This window comes from Phacochoerus africanus, chromosome 6 (assembly GCF_016906955.1).
Source record: "Phacochoerus africanus isolate WHEZ1 chromosome 6, ROS_Pafr_v1, whole genome shotgun sequence".
NCBI lineage: Eukaryota > Metazoa > Chordata > Mammalia > Artiodactyla > Suidae > Phacochoerus > Phacochoerus africanus.
The window spans coordinates 36675274-36692340 of record NC_062549.1 but is presented as its reverse complement, the minus strand read 5'-3'; the positions used below and the strand labels follow the sequence as shown (position 1 = coordinate 36692340).

Sequence of the window (17067 nt, the reverse complement as noted above, 5' to 3'; positions counted from 1 at the left end):
CTTTTTTTTTTTGGTCTTTTTTTTGCTATTTCTTGGGCCGCTCCTGCGGCATATGGAGGTTCCCAGGCTAGGGGTCCAATCGGAGCTGTAGCCACCGGCCTACGCCAGGGCCACAGCAACTCGGGATCTGAGCCGCATCTGCAACCTACACCACAGCTCACGGCAACGCAGGATCGTTAACCCACTGAGCGATGCCAGGGACCGAACCCGCAACCTCATGGTTCCTAGTCGGATTCGTTAACCACTGCGCCACGACGGGACTCCTCTTATAATATTCTTTATTTTAAGGTCTATTTTGTCTGAAATGTCTTCTAGGTTTTCTATTTTTCTTTTGTTTTCCATTTGCATGGAATATTTTCTTTCATTCTCTCACTTTCAATTTGTATTTGTCCCTGGAACTGAAGTGGGTCTGTTGAAAACAGCACATATATGGGTCTTATTTTTGTGTCCATTCAGCCAGTCTATGTCTTTGACCAAATGCCAAATGAGCATTTGGTCCATTTACATTTAAGGAAATTATTGATATGTATGTTCTTATTGCCATTTTATTAACTGTTTTGGATTTGTTTCTGTTGTTGTTGGTTTTTTTCATCCTTTCTTCTCTTGTGGTTTAATGACTATCTTTAATGTTGTATTTAGATTGCTTTTTCTTATTTTTGTGTGTATCATAGATTTTTGGTTTGTAGTGACCATGAAGTTTTGATGTAGGAGTCTATATATACACAAGATTGTTTAAAGTTGTTGGTCTCTTAATTGTGAGTGCATTTCCAGTGTCCTGCATTTGTACCCTCCCTCCTCTTCTCACGATTTCTGGTTTTGGCAGTGTATTTGTGTGTGCATGGTTTCCTGTTTACTATATATGTGCCTTTGTTGGTTAACCTTGTCTTTTTAAAGGCTGCACCTGCAGCATATGGAGTTTCCCAGGCTAGGGGTAGAATCAGAGTTGTAGCTGCCAGCCTGTGCCACAGCCACAGCAATGCCAGATCTGAGCCCCGTCTGTGACCTACACCATAGCTCATAGCAACGCCAGATCCTTAACCCACTGAGCGAGGCCAGGGATTGAACCTGTGTCCTCATGGATGCTAGTTGGATTTACTTCTGCTTAGCCATGACAGAAACTTCTGATTATAGTTCTCAGCATAGAAGTCTTTCACTTCCTTGATCAGGATTATTCTTAGGAATTTAATATTTTGGGGTGTGATTTTAAAAGATACTGTATTTTTATATTCCTTTTCTAATATTTCATTGTTAGTATACAGAAATGCAACTGATTTCTGATTGTTAATCTCGTATCATGCTGCTTTGCTGTACTGATTGATCAGTTTGAATAGTTTTTGTGTGGAGTCAGGCTTTTCTATATATAGTATCATGTTATCTGCTTAGAGTGACACTTTTACCTCTTTTCTTCCAATTTGGATACCTTTTATTTCTTTTTTTTTCTTTTTTTCCTTTTTTTTTGTCTTTTTGTCTTTCTAGGGCCACACTTGCAGCACGTGGAGGTTCTCAGGCTAGGGGGTCCAATCAGAGCTATAGCCACCAGCTACACCACAGCCACAGCCACACAGGATCTGAGCTGCGTCTGCAACCTACACCACAGCTCATGGCAATGCTGGATCTTTAACCCACTAAGCAGGGCCAGGGATCAAACCTGAGTCCTCATGGATGCTAGTTGGGTTCATTAACTGCTGAGCCACAACAGGAACTCCCCTTTTATTTCTTTTGTTTGTCTGATTACTGTGGCTAGGACTTCCTGTACTATGTTGAATAAAAGTGGTGAGAGTGGGCATCCTTGTTTTCCTCCAGTTTTTATCAGGAAGATTTTCAGCTTTTCTCCATTGAGTGTTATATTGCCTGTGGGTTTGTCATAAATGGCTTTTATTATGTTACTCCTTCTCTACCCACTCTGGTAAGTTTTTGTCATGAATGGATGTTGGATTTTGTCAAATGCTTTTTTGGTATCTGTTGAGATGAGCATGTGGTTTTTGACCTTTCTTTTGTTAATGTGATGTATGATGTTGTCTGATTTGCATATGTTAAACCATCCTTGTGAACTTGGGATGAATCCCACTTGGTCGTGGTGTATGATCTTTTTTATATGTTGTTAGATTTGGTTGGCTAACATTTTGTTGAGAATTTTTGTGTCTATATTCATCAAATATATTGGCCTGTAATTTTCTTTTTTGGTAGTATCTTTGGTTTTGGTATTATACTGATAGTGACTTCATAGAATGTCTTTGGGTTTATTCCTTCTTTAACCTTTTGGAAACGTCTAAGAAAGATGGGTTTAAGTTCTTTGTATGTTTGATAGAATTCACCTGTGAAGCTATTTGGTCCTGGACTGTTGTTGGTAGGGAGTATTTTTATTACATATTCAATTTTATTTCTAATGATCAGTCTGTTCAATTGATCTATTTCTTCTTGATTCAGTTTTGGCGGGCTATGTGTCTCTAGAAAGTTATCCATTTCTTCTATGTTGTCAAAATTGTTCGCATGTAATTGTTCACTGTATTCTCTTATGTTTTTTGTATTTCTGCAGTATTATTTAAGATTTCTCCTTTTTCATTTCTTTGAGTTCTCCTCTGTAGTTCTATTTTTGGGCTTTCTCTGTTCTGTTAATTAATCTCTCTTTACTCCAATACCTCACTGACATGATAACAGTAAGTCTTGAAATCGTATACTACAAGTCCTTCAACTTTGTTCTTTTGTGAAGTTTTTTTTTGGGGGGGGGGCTATTTGAGGTCCTTTGCTTGCCATTGTCTACAAAATAACTTGCTTGTATTTGGATTGGGATTGTGTTGGATTTGTGGATCAGCTTTGGAAGAATTGACATCTTAATAATTTTGAGATTTCTGATCCATGCACATACATGAAATGGACATTTGTCCATTTGGCTCTTCTTTTTGCAGAACTAGCTTACAGATTTCAGTATTTATTCCTTGAATATTTTTAGTTAAAATTTTCCGAAGTACCTGATATATTTTATGATGTTGCAAATGTAATATTTCTTAATTTCAATTTTTTTGCTTATTCTAAGTCACTCCAGTTATGCAATTTTTTTTATTGTGGTAAAGTACACATCATGTAAAATTTACCATCTTAACCATTTTAAGTGTTAATTCAGTGTAATTTTTAAGTGTTAGTTCAGTGTAATTTTAAGTGTATTCACATTGTTGTACAACCAGTCTCAAGAACTTTTTCATCTTGCCAAATTGAACTTCTATACTCTTTAAAAGTAACTCTTCCACCCTACTCCCACTTCCTGCCCCTGGCAACCACCATTCTACTTCCTGTTTCTGTGATTTTGGTTAATCTAGGTACCTCATATCAGTGTAATTTTAATTTTAATATTTATTTTACATTGCAAGTATATAGTTATCTAATTAACCTTTTTAACATTACCTTATATCCTGTGATCTTGTTTAATTCAAACTAAAAAATCAGTACCTTTTTTGTAGATTCCTTGGGTTTTCTTTATGTAAACTCACGTCATTTGTGAATATTGAGAGATTTACTTCTTTTCTGGACTGGATGCCTTTTATTTCTTTGATTTGCCTTATTGCACTGGCTCGGACTTCTGGTACTGTGTTAAAGTGAGAGCAGATACCTTTGTCTTATTTGCAGTCTTGGGGGAAATCAGACAGCCTTCCACCAATCCGTAGATGCCCTTTATCCAATTGAGGAAGTTCTCTTCTCTTCCTCATTTGAAAAGAATTTTTATCATGAATGGATATTGAGTTTTGTGAAATGCTTTTCCTGCATTTATTTAGTTAAACATATAGTTTTCTTCTTTATAATCTGTTAAGAAAGCGAATTATGTACACTTTTTTTTTCCATCTACAAAGGCACAAAAAGAAGCATTTACTTCTCCAAAGAAGGAAAAAAGCCTGCCATAGAATTTGGTGGAAAAATTATTTTCTACATTGTAAAAATATGAGATTTCATCCCAGTGATAATGATCTATAAATTTGTGTGCAATCTCTGACTCTCTTTTTCTTCAAAAATATATGTTAATACTTGGGAGTTCCCTTCATGACTCAGTGGTTAACAAATCCGACTAGGATCCATGAGGATGCAGGTTCAATCCCTGGCCTTGCTCAATGAGTTAAGGATCCGGCGTTGCAGTGAGCTGTGGTATAGGTTGCAGACATGGCTCAGATCCTGAGTTGCTGTGGCTATGGTGTGGGCTGGCAGCTATAGCTTGGATTCAACCCCTAGCCTGGGAACTTCCATATGCCATGAGTGTGGTCCTAAACCGCCCCCCCCCAAAATACTTAAATGCATGTTTGATGTCAAACTTTTATTGGCTCAGATATAGCGAGGAGTATATTGTTTTTAAATGTTATAACAACCTTGCATTCCAGGATAAACCCTAGTGATCATAATGTATCTATTTTATATGTTGCTGGATTTGATTTGCTAAAATTTTGTAAAGGATTTGTTTGCATCTGGATCATGAGAAATATTGATCTGTAATTTTCCTGTAATATCATTCTCTGGTTTTGGTAGCAAGTAATGGTGGCTTCATAGAATGAGTTGGAAAGTATGCTTTCTTCATTCTCCTAGAAAAGCTTGTGTATAATTGGTATTATTTTTTCCCTAAATGTTTTCTAGAATTCACCATTGTGCCATCTGGGCCTTAAATTTTCTTTATTGGGAAGTTTTTAACTATGAATTCAATTTCTTTAATAGACACAAGCCTGTTCGGGTTATCTTCAGAGTTTTCCCTCTGTTCAGCTCTCTGCTCTCAGAAATCTTGCTCCCTGAAATCTTTGTGATCTTGGTCTCCCCAAAGTCTGACCTGAATTTATGTTTGTAAATTCAGTGAACCTAAGACTGTGTTTCCCTTCCTTATACTGCAGCCTGGAAACACTGAGCAGTCAGCTGGGAGCAAATGTAGCCCTTACCTCATTTGTTTCCCATCTTTCAAGAATTATTGTCCTGTGCTACCTATTGTTCAGTATCTGCAAACCATTGTTTCTATATTTTATCAGGTTTTCTAAAGTTTAGGCCGGGGGGGGGGGTGTGTAAATCCAGTCCCTGTTACTCTGTCAAAACCAGAAGTACCTTTATTGATTTTTTTCTATTGATGTGTTTTTTATTTATTTGTAAGAGTTCTGCCCTACATATTCTAACTTTTCCCTCAACTTGTTATTTGCCTTGTTTAAGTCTTTTTTTTTTCTTTTCTTTTTAGGGCCAAACAGGAGGCACATGGAAGTTCCAGGCTAGGGGTCGAATCAGAGCTACAGCTGCTGGCCTACACCACAGCCACAGCAATGCCTGATCCAAGCCGCTTCTGCGACCTATACACAGCCTCACTGGATCTTTAACCCGCTGAGTGAGGCCAGGGTTTAAACCTGTGTCCTCATGGATACTAGTCAGAGATTAGTTTCTGCTGGGCCGCAATGGGAATGCCCCACATCTCTTTTTTCAAATTTTATTTTAAATGATTTTTATTTTTTCCATTATACCTGGTTTACAGTGTTCTCTCAATTTTCTACTGTACAGCAAAGTGACCCAGTCACAATGTCCATCAACAGATGAATGGATTAAGAAGATGTGGTATACATACACAATGGAATACTACTCAGCCATAAAAAAGACACACCTCTTGGAGTTCCCGTCGTGGCGCAGTGGTTAACGAATCCGACTAGGAACCATGAGGTGGCGGGTTCGGTCCCTGCCCTTGCTCAGTGGGTTAACGATCCGGCGTTGCCGTGAGCTGTGGTGTAGGTTGCAGACGCGGCTCGGATCCCGCGTTGCTGTGGCTCTGGCGTAGGCCGGTGGCTACAGCTCCGATTCGACCCCTAGCCTGGGAACCTCCATATGCCGAGGGAGCGGCCCAAGAAATAGCAACAACAACAATAACAACAACAACAAAAAAGACCAAAAAAAAAAAAAGACACACCTCGATTTTATCCTTTATGATCCTTACATTTGTTTTATAATTAGGAAAACTCTCCACCAGATATGTATTTGCCCCTATTTTCTAATACTTCCTTTGTTGTTTCATTTTGCTTAAGAAATATATTTCTTACACAGACTCTGGAAAAACAACTTTTTTGTTTTATTCAGCACATTTTTCTGAGGTGAATAATACACTTGAATACAGTTTTGAGGTATGTGTATTCTCTAACTCAGAAAGTTAAGGTTTTTGTGGTTTTCTTTTGTTTTTTGGCCGCACATGTAGCATGCAAAAGTTCCCTGGGGCAGGGATTGAACCTATGGCACAGCATCAACTAGAGCAGTGACAATGCCAGGTCCTTAACATGCTAAGCCACCAGGGAACTCCCTGGAATGCTACAGTTTAAAAAACGTTCACCATTCTCATTTCATCATTTTACTGACTTGAGTTTGAAAATCTGGTAATGAATATGCAAGATAAAAATAGCAGTTCATCCTCAGAGTTCTTTAGCTTTATTTTCTGTAGGCGAATAGCATGTGTTCTTTCTTGGTCATTCCTTGAGTTAATCTCCTTCACATTTCTCTTCATACTTTTCTTGCCACTTGTCCATCGTTCCTCATTCTGTCTTGCTCCCTTTTCCCCTCTATAGTCCCTCCTTTCTCCTTTTACCTTTCTTTTCTTACTGTTTTTCTCTTTCTCTTCCTCTTTCTCCTATTTACCCCCTTATTATCCTCCCTGCCTCTTACATGGGTGGGACTGTTCGTATAGTTTATACCAGCGCCTATTTTAACAGTGACTGACAAATATTAACCTTCACTATATATTTGCTGGATAATAAATAATAAAATTTTACAGACAATAGGAAATCTTAATTTTTTTCTGGCCTTTGTGACAAGTCAGTTTAATAAGCATTATTGTGAACCTGGTATAAGCCGGACACTGTGCTAGATTTTGTTTTGGTTTGTTTGGTTTTAAGTATTTCAACTTTCTTGAACCAATTTTGCTAAGTTATGTTTTTCAGGGAATTTGTTTATCTTATGTAAATTGCAAAGTTATTGGTATAAATTTGTCTAAAACATCCTCTTAATCATCCTTTGACTACCTGTAGGATTATTAGAGGATGTGCCTTTTTTTATCCCTGATACTGTTAATTTGTATTTTTTTCTTCCCTTTCTTTTGACTAGTCTTGCTAGATGTTTGTCAGCTGTATTAATTTATTTCCAAAAAAACAAGTTTTGAATGTTTTCTTTATTTTTCCGTTTTCTGTTTTATGCATTTCTACTCTTATTTTTATTATTTTTATTTCCTCCTATCTACTTTGGTTTTAATGTATTTTCTCTCTCTTTATTAGTTTTTTAAGATTAAGCTTAAATAATTGATCTTAAGCCTTTCTTCTGGTTTAAAGTCATAAATTTTCTTCTAATATTTTATCTGCATCCTGTAAATTATGATGAATTTTATTATCATTCACATCAAATTGTTTTTCAATTTCCATTTTTAATCTATGAATTCTTTATAAGTGTATTGTTTAATTTTCAGTTACTTGGGGATGGTTAAATACTTATTACTATTGAATTCCAGCTTATGTCTGTTGTGGTCAGCTATCATACTCTGTGTAATTTCAACCCTGTGAAATTTATTGAGACATTTTTTTGGCCTGTGTTCCATGTGCTCTTGAAAATAACATAGAATTCCATAATATTGATTAGATCAAGTTGGTTAATGTTTAAATCTGCGATAACATTACTTTTTTTTTTTTTTTGGTCTACTCTTTTCTTATGTCCATTCTACTGTTAATCAAATGGATTCATTTTAGAAACTGAGTTTTTCGTTTTCAACATTTCCATTAAATCTTTTAAAGTTTCTGTTTTTCTTCTAATTCCCCAGTTGTTCATGCATGGTGTCCACCCTTTTACATGTTTGCTATAGCTGTTTGTAAGTTTCTGTTTTCCAGCGTCCATCCACTTTCTGGTCTGCTTCTATTGACTATGGATAACATTTTTCTGCTTCTTTGTCTTTATTTTTCTATTTTATGGTGACATTGTATATATTTTAAAAAACCAGTGGAATCTGAAGTAGTCAATACTTACCTACAGAAATGAGCACGTTTCTTCTGTCAGACTGCTAGGGTTGGGGCCGGGTCAATCTAATCTGTAGTTAAGTTGCATCTGATGTGCTAGGTTTCTTGAATCACACAAATGAGATTAAAACATAGGCTCTGCTCTCAAGGAATTTACAGTGAAGTAAAAGAGACAAACAATAAATAGAGGATTTAAAATCTTCATGCTGATACATGGAGGAGGAGCCTTTTACCCCAATCAGGAAGCTCAGGGAAAGCTTGCTGGAAGGAATGATGAATAAGATCTTGCAAGATAAATAAAGCAGGAAGGGCCTTAACAGTATGACTATACTGAACGATACTGAACTGTAGACTTAAAAATAAATAAGATAACCTTTTATGTTATTGTATATTTTCCCACAATTGAGAAAAATAAAAGAATAGAAAGGGCATTTCAGGTAGAGAGAATGGCATGATCAAATCGTCACCTAGAACTTGGCCCATAGTAAACTATGATGATGCATAGTCCTAAATAGGAGTTTGGGATTAACGTATACACACTACTATATGCAAAATAGGTAAACAACAAAGACCTGGGAACTATACTATCTTGTAATAACCTATAATGGAAAAGAATCTGAAAAAGAAGAGAGATACATACATCACTTGTCTGTACCCTTAAAACCAACACAACAATGTAAATTAACTATACTTCAATGAAAATAAATTAAAAAAAAAACTCGATCTGTAGTAAATTATGGTGATATATAGTCCTTTCTATATATCAATTATTAATTATTATTAATTATTGGTTAATTATTTCAAACTGTGTATTTCCCTTCTTTGTTTCTCTCTTCTTCTCAGAGTTGGGTCTCAGAAATTAAAAAAGAAGATGATAAAATGCACTTTCATGAAACTGACACATTTCCTGTAATGGAAGATCATTTGCCTCCAGTTCGTGGTGCAAACAGCCATCTTCATGTTGCCAAGGTAGGCCTTTTTGGTGTGGGATGGGGGTGGGAGTCGGGGTGGGAGTGGGGGTGGGAGGGGCAGAAGGCTGTTATTTTTCATTAAGAACTTTATCATAGTTTCATCAGCGTAGCCAAAGTGTGACGTCCTCTAGGAGAGCTGGGGATTTTTTCAGCCAACTGTGTGTTATCACCTTCTTGGGTCAGCCTCACTCAGGGATCAAAATGAAGCAGCGTTTTCCTTTGAAGATTTGAATCTTGGGTTTACTGCCTTCTTCATTTTTTTCTTCTGCTGTTCTGTCTCATCTACTCTGACCAGTTTTGATGAATACATAAGAATCAATTTAGTGTGAGTGTTTCAGGGAATAATTTTATGTATCCAGCAGAGGAATAGAGGAAGTAGTTTATTACATAAGTAAGCATGAATTTCATGTATTATACAGATAACTTTAAACAGCAATAGATGTCACTCCTCTGTTCAGTGAAAATTTCCACCATATCCCCAGCCCCTTATGGTTATTTCTCTGAGATTTGTCCCTCTTTTGCCATGTAGATCTCCCTGCCACGCCCCCACTCTTTTTTTTTTTTTTTTTTTGTCCACACCCACCTCATGAGGAAGTTTCCAGGCTAGGGACGGAACCTCTGCCACAGTGGTAACCAGAGCCACAGTGACAATGTCAGCTCCTTAACTGCTAGGCTACCTGAGAATTCGAGATTTTCCCTTTTTAACCCATGGGTTCCATAGAGAAGGCTCCTGTTGGAGTTCCAGCTTCACACTACTTCAAGTTAACACTGAACTTCTTGGCATCCACCTGACCCTGATACCTTAGACCCAGCCCTTGTCTCCAGTGGCCTTTCACTCTGATCACACATTCCATTCCACCCCCCACCCCCCACCCCCACCACCCCACCCACTCCCTTTATTCCTATCACCTCCAAGAGGATGGCTGCCTAAGTCTCTTCATTCTGAGTTGAGTCATTCTTGTTTTTCTCCTCTCTCCTTTGAGTCCTCAATTTTATTTGAAAACCATGCATAACTCTTCATCACTCTGCTTCTTGCTAATTTACCTTGCTGTATCTTTTCATTAGGAATTACTCAGGTAATCGAGGTAACTGAGTAAGTGTGGTAAGGATGCTACTGTCTGTAGTCAATGAATTTGTATTCATTGAACTTCATTGTTTGCTAAGCCTTTGTCTCAAAAATATAGCAGTATATCACAGCTGTCGTGTGATTGCAGCTGTGACAGGGATTCACTCCCTGGCCTGGGGAATAACAGACAAACAAACAAACAAAAAACAAAAAACAAAACAAAAAAGATGGAAAAATATTTTCAGAAATACTACTTTCCAAATCGATGGAGCAGCAAGCATCAAAGCTGACAGATGACATTGAAGCCAAATTATCATCCCTTTGCTTTTCCTTCGGGATAAATATTTTATTGCAAAACTATATATATATAAAGTACATAGCATTTGGTCTCTGTCCTCAAGAAGCTTATAGTCTACTAGGGACAGACAGAGTGGTACAGTGGTTCTCAAAGTATGGTCTGTGGATTCTGGTTGTGCCAGAGGTCCTTCTGAAAGGACCAGAAAGTCAATGTTATTTTTAAGTTTAATGCTCATGCTTTGTCTCTTCCACTGTGTTGAAGTTTGTACTGAAGGTAAAACTGCAGGTGCCTTACCGTGAATCAAGGCAGTGGCCCCAAACTGGACTAGTGGTCATGGTTTTCTCCACTGTTATGAACTCATAATAAAAAACCCCAATTTCACTTTAAAATGTCCTTGATGAAAAAGAAAACTTTTTTGTTAAATCTTGAGGACACATCTTTTTAACATTGTGTGACAAAATGTGGAGGACACAGAAGGCATTTCTCTCTGAAGTGAAATATGATGGTTATCATAAGAAAAAGCACTTGTGTGATTGAATTGCCAGTTGAAGTAGAAACCTATTCCTGGAATAATTTTTACTTGACAGAATGACTGATTGACAAGCTATGGTTTTTCAGAGTTGGGCTTTTGATAGACATTTTCTTGGAAACGAATGAAATGGTTTGTCACTTCAAGGGAAAACAATGAACAATATTCATTGCCAGTGCTAAATCTGAGCTTTCATATGGAATTTAGAGAATTTCATATTCTTTTGGGGCTCTCAAATACCTACTTGTGACCAAAAAATGTCCCCTTAAGGAAGACACTTAAAGACTTTTCTGATGAGCTCCCTGATGTTTGTTTTTGTTTTGTTTTGTTTCTTTTTTGGCCACCCACAGCACATGGAGTTCCCTGGCCAGGGAGCAGATCCAAGCCACAGCTCCGACCTATGCTGCAGCTGCGGCAATTCTGGATCTGAACCCACTGTGCCAGGCCAGGGATTGAACCTGCATCCCAGCACTGGAGGACACAGCACTGGAGATACCACTCCTGATCCTCCTGTGCCATAGTGGGAACTCCAACTTTTTTAACTAATTGAAATATAGTTGATGTACAATATTATACAAAGTAGAGGTGTTACAACATAGTGGTTCACAATTTTTAAAGATATTTCATTTATAGCTATTAGAAAATAGCGGCTATATGCCCCGTGTTGTGCAGTATGTCCTTGTAGTTTAATTATTTTATACATAATAGCTTGCTCCTCCTAATGCCATACTCCTATTTGGCCCCCTTCACACTTCCCTCTCCCCACTGGTAACCACCGGTTTGTTCTCTTTATCTGTGAACTGGTTTCCTTTTTGTTATATTTAGTAGTTTATTTTATTTTTATTTTTTAAATATAATTTTATTTTTATTATTTAAAAAAAAATAAAAAAATTTCTGTGGTGAAAATAATTGCATTATCTTTTATTAATATAAAGCTGAAGGAGCTCCTGTGTGGCACAGTAAGAATCCATTGTTGTCACTGCTGTGGTGTGGGTTTGATCTCTGGTCAGGGAATTTCCATATGCCATGGGCATACCACCCCTTCCAAAAAATAAAACTGAAATATTTCACTTTGAACACTAAAAACTGTTTTGTTTTTGTTGTTTATAATTTTTTTTTTGTCTTTTTGCCTCTTCTAGGGCTGCTTCCCGTGGTATATGGAGATTCCCAGGCTAGGGGTCTAATTGGAGCTGTAGCCGCTGGCCTACACCAGAGCCACAGCAATGTGGGATCTGAGCCGTGTCTGCGACCTACACCACAGCTCAGGGCAACGCCGGACTCTCCACCCACTGAGCAAGACCAGGGATCGAACCCACCACCTCATGATTCCCAGCCAGATTTGTTAACCACTGCGCCACGACGGGAACTCCTGTCATTTATAAATTTTATTGGAGTATAGGTGACTTACGATGTGTTATTTTCCTTTGTATAGCAAAGTGAATCAGCCATACATATGTATGTGTGTGTGTATATATATCCTTTTTTTTTTTTCAGATTCTTTCCCCATATAGGCTATCACAGAGTGTTGAACAGATTTTCCTGAGCTATAATTGTAGGTCCTTGTTACCAATCGAATTTGTATATGGTAGTATATATATGCCAGTCCCAATCTCCCAGTTCATCCCTCCCCATCATTTCCCTTTGGTAACCATAAGTTTGGTTTTGAAATCCTTGAGTCTATTTCTGTTTTGTGATAAAATTCTTTTGTATAATTTCTTATTAGATTCCACATATTAGTGATCTCATATGATATTTGTCTTTGTGTGAGTACTTCACTTAGTATGATAATCTCTAGGGCCATTCATTTTGCTGCTTATTTTTTAATGTTTTTTTTTTTTTTTGGACATGCTCATGGCCTGTGGAAATTCCCAGGCCAGGGATCACTCATTTCACACCAGTTACCAGAGTCAGAGCAATGGCAGCACTGGATCCTTAACCTCAAGCCACAAGGGAACTCCTAGTTTGTTTTATTTTTTAGATCCCACATATAAGTGGTATCATACAGCATTTGTCTTTCTCTGTCTGACTTATTTCACATAGTATAAATACCCTCCAAATCCATCCATGTTGTTGCAAATGGTAAAAGTTCATTCTTTTTACAGCTGAGTAGTATTCCATTGTATATATGTACCACATCTTTTTTTTTCTCTCTCTCTCTCTCTCTCTTTTTTTTTTTTTTTTTTCTCTTTTTACAGCTGCACTTGCAGTATATGGAAGTTCCTGGGCTAGGGGTTGAATCAAAAATGCAGCTACTGTCCTATGCCACGGCCACTGCAACTCGGGATCTGAGCCACATCTTTGACTTACGCCACAGTTTTGCAGCAATGCTGGATCCTTAACCCACTGAGCAAGGCCAGGGATTGGACCCACCCTCATCTTCATGGCTACTATATCAGATTCTTAATCCCACTGAGCCACAATAGGAGCTCCATATATGTACCACATCTTCTGTATCCATTCATCTATTGATAGACACCTAAGTTGCCTCCAGATCTTGGCAATTGTAAATAATGCTGTTATGAACATTGGGTGCACATATCTTTTCAAATTAGTGTTGTTTTTTTTTTTTTTAATATATACCCAGGAGTTGAATTGTTGTGTCAATTGGTAGTTCTATTTTTAGTGTTTTGAGAAACCACCATACTATTTTTCCATAGTGGAGTTTACGTTCCCACCACCAATGTATGAGGGTTCCCTCTTCACGTCCTTGCCAACATTTGTTCTTTGTGATCTTTTTGATATTAGCTAGCCTTTCTGACAGGTGTGAAGTGCTATCTTGTGGTTTTAACTTGCATTTCACTAATAATTGGTGACGCTGAACATCTTCTCATGTGTCTCTTGGGGAGCTCCATGAGGATTTTAACAGATAGGATTTTTAAATAAAAAAACAAATGTGATTTTTTAATGATAGTAGGGAATGTAGGGACAGTTGAAAGATATGTTTAACTCCTAATGACCCATGGAGAATGTTACAAAATTGTGCTGGTGTAACTGGCCCATTCAAATGGTTTCAAATTATGACTTTTAGGAGTTCCCGTCGTGGCGCAGTGGTTAACGAATCCGACTAGGAACCATGAGGTTGCGGGTTCGGTCCCTGCCCTTGCTCAGTGGGTTAACGATCCGGCGTTGCCGTGAGCTGTGGTGTAGGTTGCAGACGCGGCTCGGATCCTGAGTTGCTGTGGCTCTGGCATAGGCCGGTGGCTACAGCTCCGATTCAACCCCTAGCCTGGGAACCTCCATATGCCGCGGGAGCGGCCCAAGAAATAGCAACAACAACAACAACAAAAAGACAAAAAAAAAATTATGACTTTTAAGAAACCATTTAGAGTTCCCTTCGTGGCTCAGTGGGTTAAGAACCTGACTAGTATCCATGAGGATGCAGGTTCAATCCCTGGCCTTGCTCAGTGGGTTAAGAATCTGGTGTTGCTATGAGCTGCAATGTAGGTCGCAGAAGCTGCTTGGATTCCACATTGCTGTGGTGTAGGTCTGCAGATGTGGCTCTGATTCAACCCCTAGCCTGGGAACTTCCATATGCCACAAGTGCAGCCCTAAAAAGGAAAAGAAAGAAAACCATTTAAGAAGCTATTTGTGAACACAATGGCTGTCATTTTCTTTCCTCCCTTCTGGTACTTGCAGTGGGTATGTGACCTGGGGTTGAGACACTTAATAGCACCAAGCTAGTGCTTGGTCAGCAATAGGCACATAACCCAAGCTAGCCAATCAGAGTCCTCCCCTGGCATTTCTCTAAAGATGAGTAGAGTCGCTCTCCTTTTCCTTTCTGATTGGGACAGCTATGAGTTTATAATCCAGGATGCATGTGGTCACACCTCCTACCACACGGAAAAAGCAAGTAGACAGCAGGGAAAACAAAATCAGGCTGAGAGAAGCAGAGACTTCTGGGGTAGAGAAGGAGATAGCGGAGAGAGGAAGAGCTATTGAGACAGGGTCACTGAGTCCTTTATTGACCAATATCCCAGCACTTTCATCAGTTTGTTTACATAAGTTGATCATTTATTCCTTTCTTTTTTTGTGTCTTTTTAGGGCTGCACCCACGTTATATGGAAGTTCCCAGGCTAAGGGTCCAATTGGAGCTGCAGCTGCTGGCCACAGCCACAGCCACACCAGATCTCTAACCCACTGAGGGAGGCCAGAGATCAAACCCATGTCCTCATGGATACTTGTCTGGTTCATTACAGCTGGGCCGTGATGGGAACTCCAATTTACTCTTTTTTTTTTTTTTTTCCCTTTGGTCTTTTTGTCTTTTTAGGGCCACACCCACAGCATATGGAGGTTCCCAGGCCAGGGGTCAAATCGGAGCTGTTGCTGCCAGCCTACACCATAGCAACAGCAACACGGGATCTGAGCCGCATCTGTGACCTACACCACAGCTCACGGCAACCCCATATCCTTAACCCACTGAGCGAGGCCAGGGATCGAACCCACAACTTCATGGTTCCTAGTCGGATTCGTTTCCGCTGCGCCAAGATGGGAACTCCCTAATTTACTCTTTTTAAATAAAATTAGTCCAAGTTGGATGTCTGTCATTGTAAGCAAAACAGCTCTGATGAATATAGCAACTATTCTTATTTCTTCAATGCCTACGTTATAAAGAATAAATGATAGTTTAGTCCTTTTTTATTGTATAAATCAATAACAATTACATTTCATACATGTAAGTTTTAAATATTTATATATGTACTTAAAATCATCAGAATTAACTACAAATTTAAAATCATTTTTAACCTACTGAATATTATGTTAATAATTATAATATTGGATTTGTTATAACTTCAAGGGTAACTATTTTCTTATCCATTCAATTTGTATGTCGTAATCTAGTACTTCACATTTATAGAGAAAGCTGCTAGTCTTTTTTAAAAATTCCTTTTGCTCTTTAATAAAACAAAAGCTGTTATTTTTTTCCCCCTCTTTCTTTGAATTCCAGGAATTCTGACATGGAGTCATAAAAGCAGTAGATTTTAGAAAATGTACTTCATAGTATTACCCATGTTGACAAAAGTACAATCAAGAAGGGCAGTGTTCTATAATCTCCTATAATCTGCTAGTCTTATATTAAATATCTCATAAAATATAATTTTATTTTTTCAGGAAAAAAATTCTAAAAGTAGACCAGCTAAAAAGAAAATTCCAAGGGATTATGCAGAGTGGGATAAGTATGTTTTAAATTTATTTATATAAAATTGTCATTGAAAAAATTCTCTACCATAAAATATTGTAATAAATTCTTAATTATTTTAAGCCTGAACATATCAAGAATACCAGGTTATGTCAGCAGAGTACTAAGAGTATCTGGATTAAGCTCTCTTGATTTTGTTTTTTCATTAAATAAAAAACTACTGCATCCTTTCATCTATAGGAATAACCAAAAATAGCTAATGTAATACATATCAAAAAATTTTAAATTGAGAGAAATTGGTCACAATTTTAATTACAAATTTCTGCACAGTTTAGGTCTGATTAATCTTTAAATTCTCACTAAGCTCTATGTTTTCTAAGAGTACAGATGACTTTTAATACAAACCTATCATGAATTTTTAGAGTATTTTTTCTAAAGGCACAGTCATACAAATATAAGAATATCAGTAATAAATTTTATTCTCTTGCTTGTATTGTACTTTTTTCCTAGTTTTTATTATTCCTTTTTTTTTTTTTTATTTTCCCACTGTACAGCAAGGGGGTCAGGTTACCTTACATGTATACATTACAATTACATTTTTCCCCCGCCCTTTCTTCTGTTGCAACATGAGTATCTAGAGTTTTTATTATTCTTTCATTTAAGATTTGACGTGGAAAAGGAATGTTCAAAAATTGATGAAGATTACAAAGAAAAAACTGTGATCAACAATAAGTCACATTTGTCTAAAATTGAGACAAGACTAGATACAGCAGGTAATTGGTGGAAAATAATAATTTAGTCATCTTTATTTTTTTAACTCAATGAATTTTATTACATTTATAGTTGTAGAACAATCATCACAACCCCATTTTATAGTGTTTCCAACCCAAACCTTCAGCCAATTTGCACCCCCCCCCCTCCACCAGTCTCCTTTGGAAACCATAAGTTTTTCAAAGTCTGTTAGTCAGTATCTGTTCTGCAAAGACGTTCATTGTATCCTTTTTTTAGATTCCACATATAAGTGATAGCATATGACATTTGTCTCTCACTGTCTAACTTCACTTAGCATGATGGTTTCTAGGTC

The 17067-nt window shown here is 37.5% G+C and overlaps 1 protein-coding gene across 3 annotated transcripts in view; it reads left to right on the top strand.

The window, feature by feature from the left end:
• SPAG1 (sperm associated antigen 1) overlaps nucleotides 1-17067 on the top strand; it is a 97781-nt gene that overhangs the window by 14863 nt on the left and 65851 nt on the right. Inside the window, exons 4-6 of one of the 3 annotated variants that reach the window (XM_047783524.1) lie at nucleotides 8826-8951; nucleotides 15956-16020; nucleotides 16647-16756. In XM_047783524.1, the coding sequence (XP_047639480.1) occupies nucleotides 8826-8951; nucleotides 15956-16020; nucleotides 16647-16756 (301 nt within the window). Of the gene's footprint in view, nucleotides 1-8823; nucleotides 8952-15955; nucleotides 16021-16646; nucleotides 16757-17067 lie in introns of those variants that run through there. The other 2 variants (XM_047783525.1, XM_047783526.1) reach the window with 2 other exon arrangements.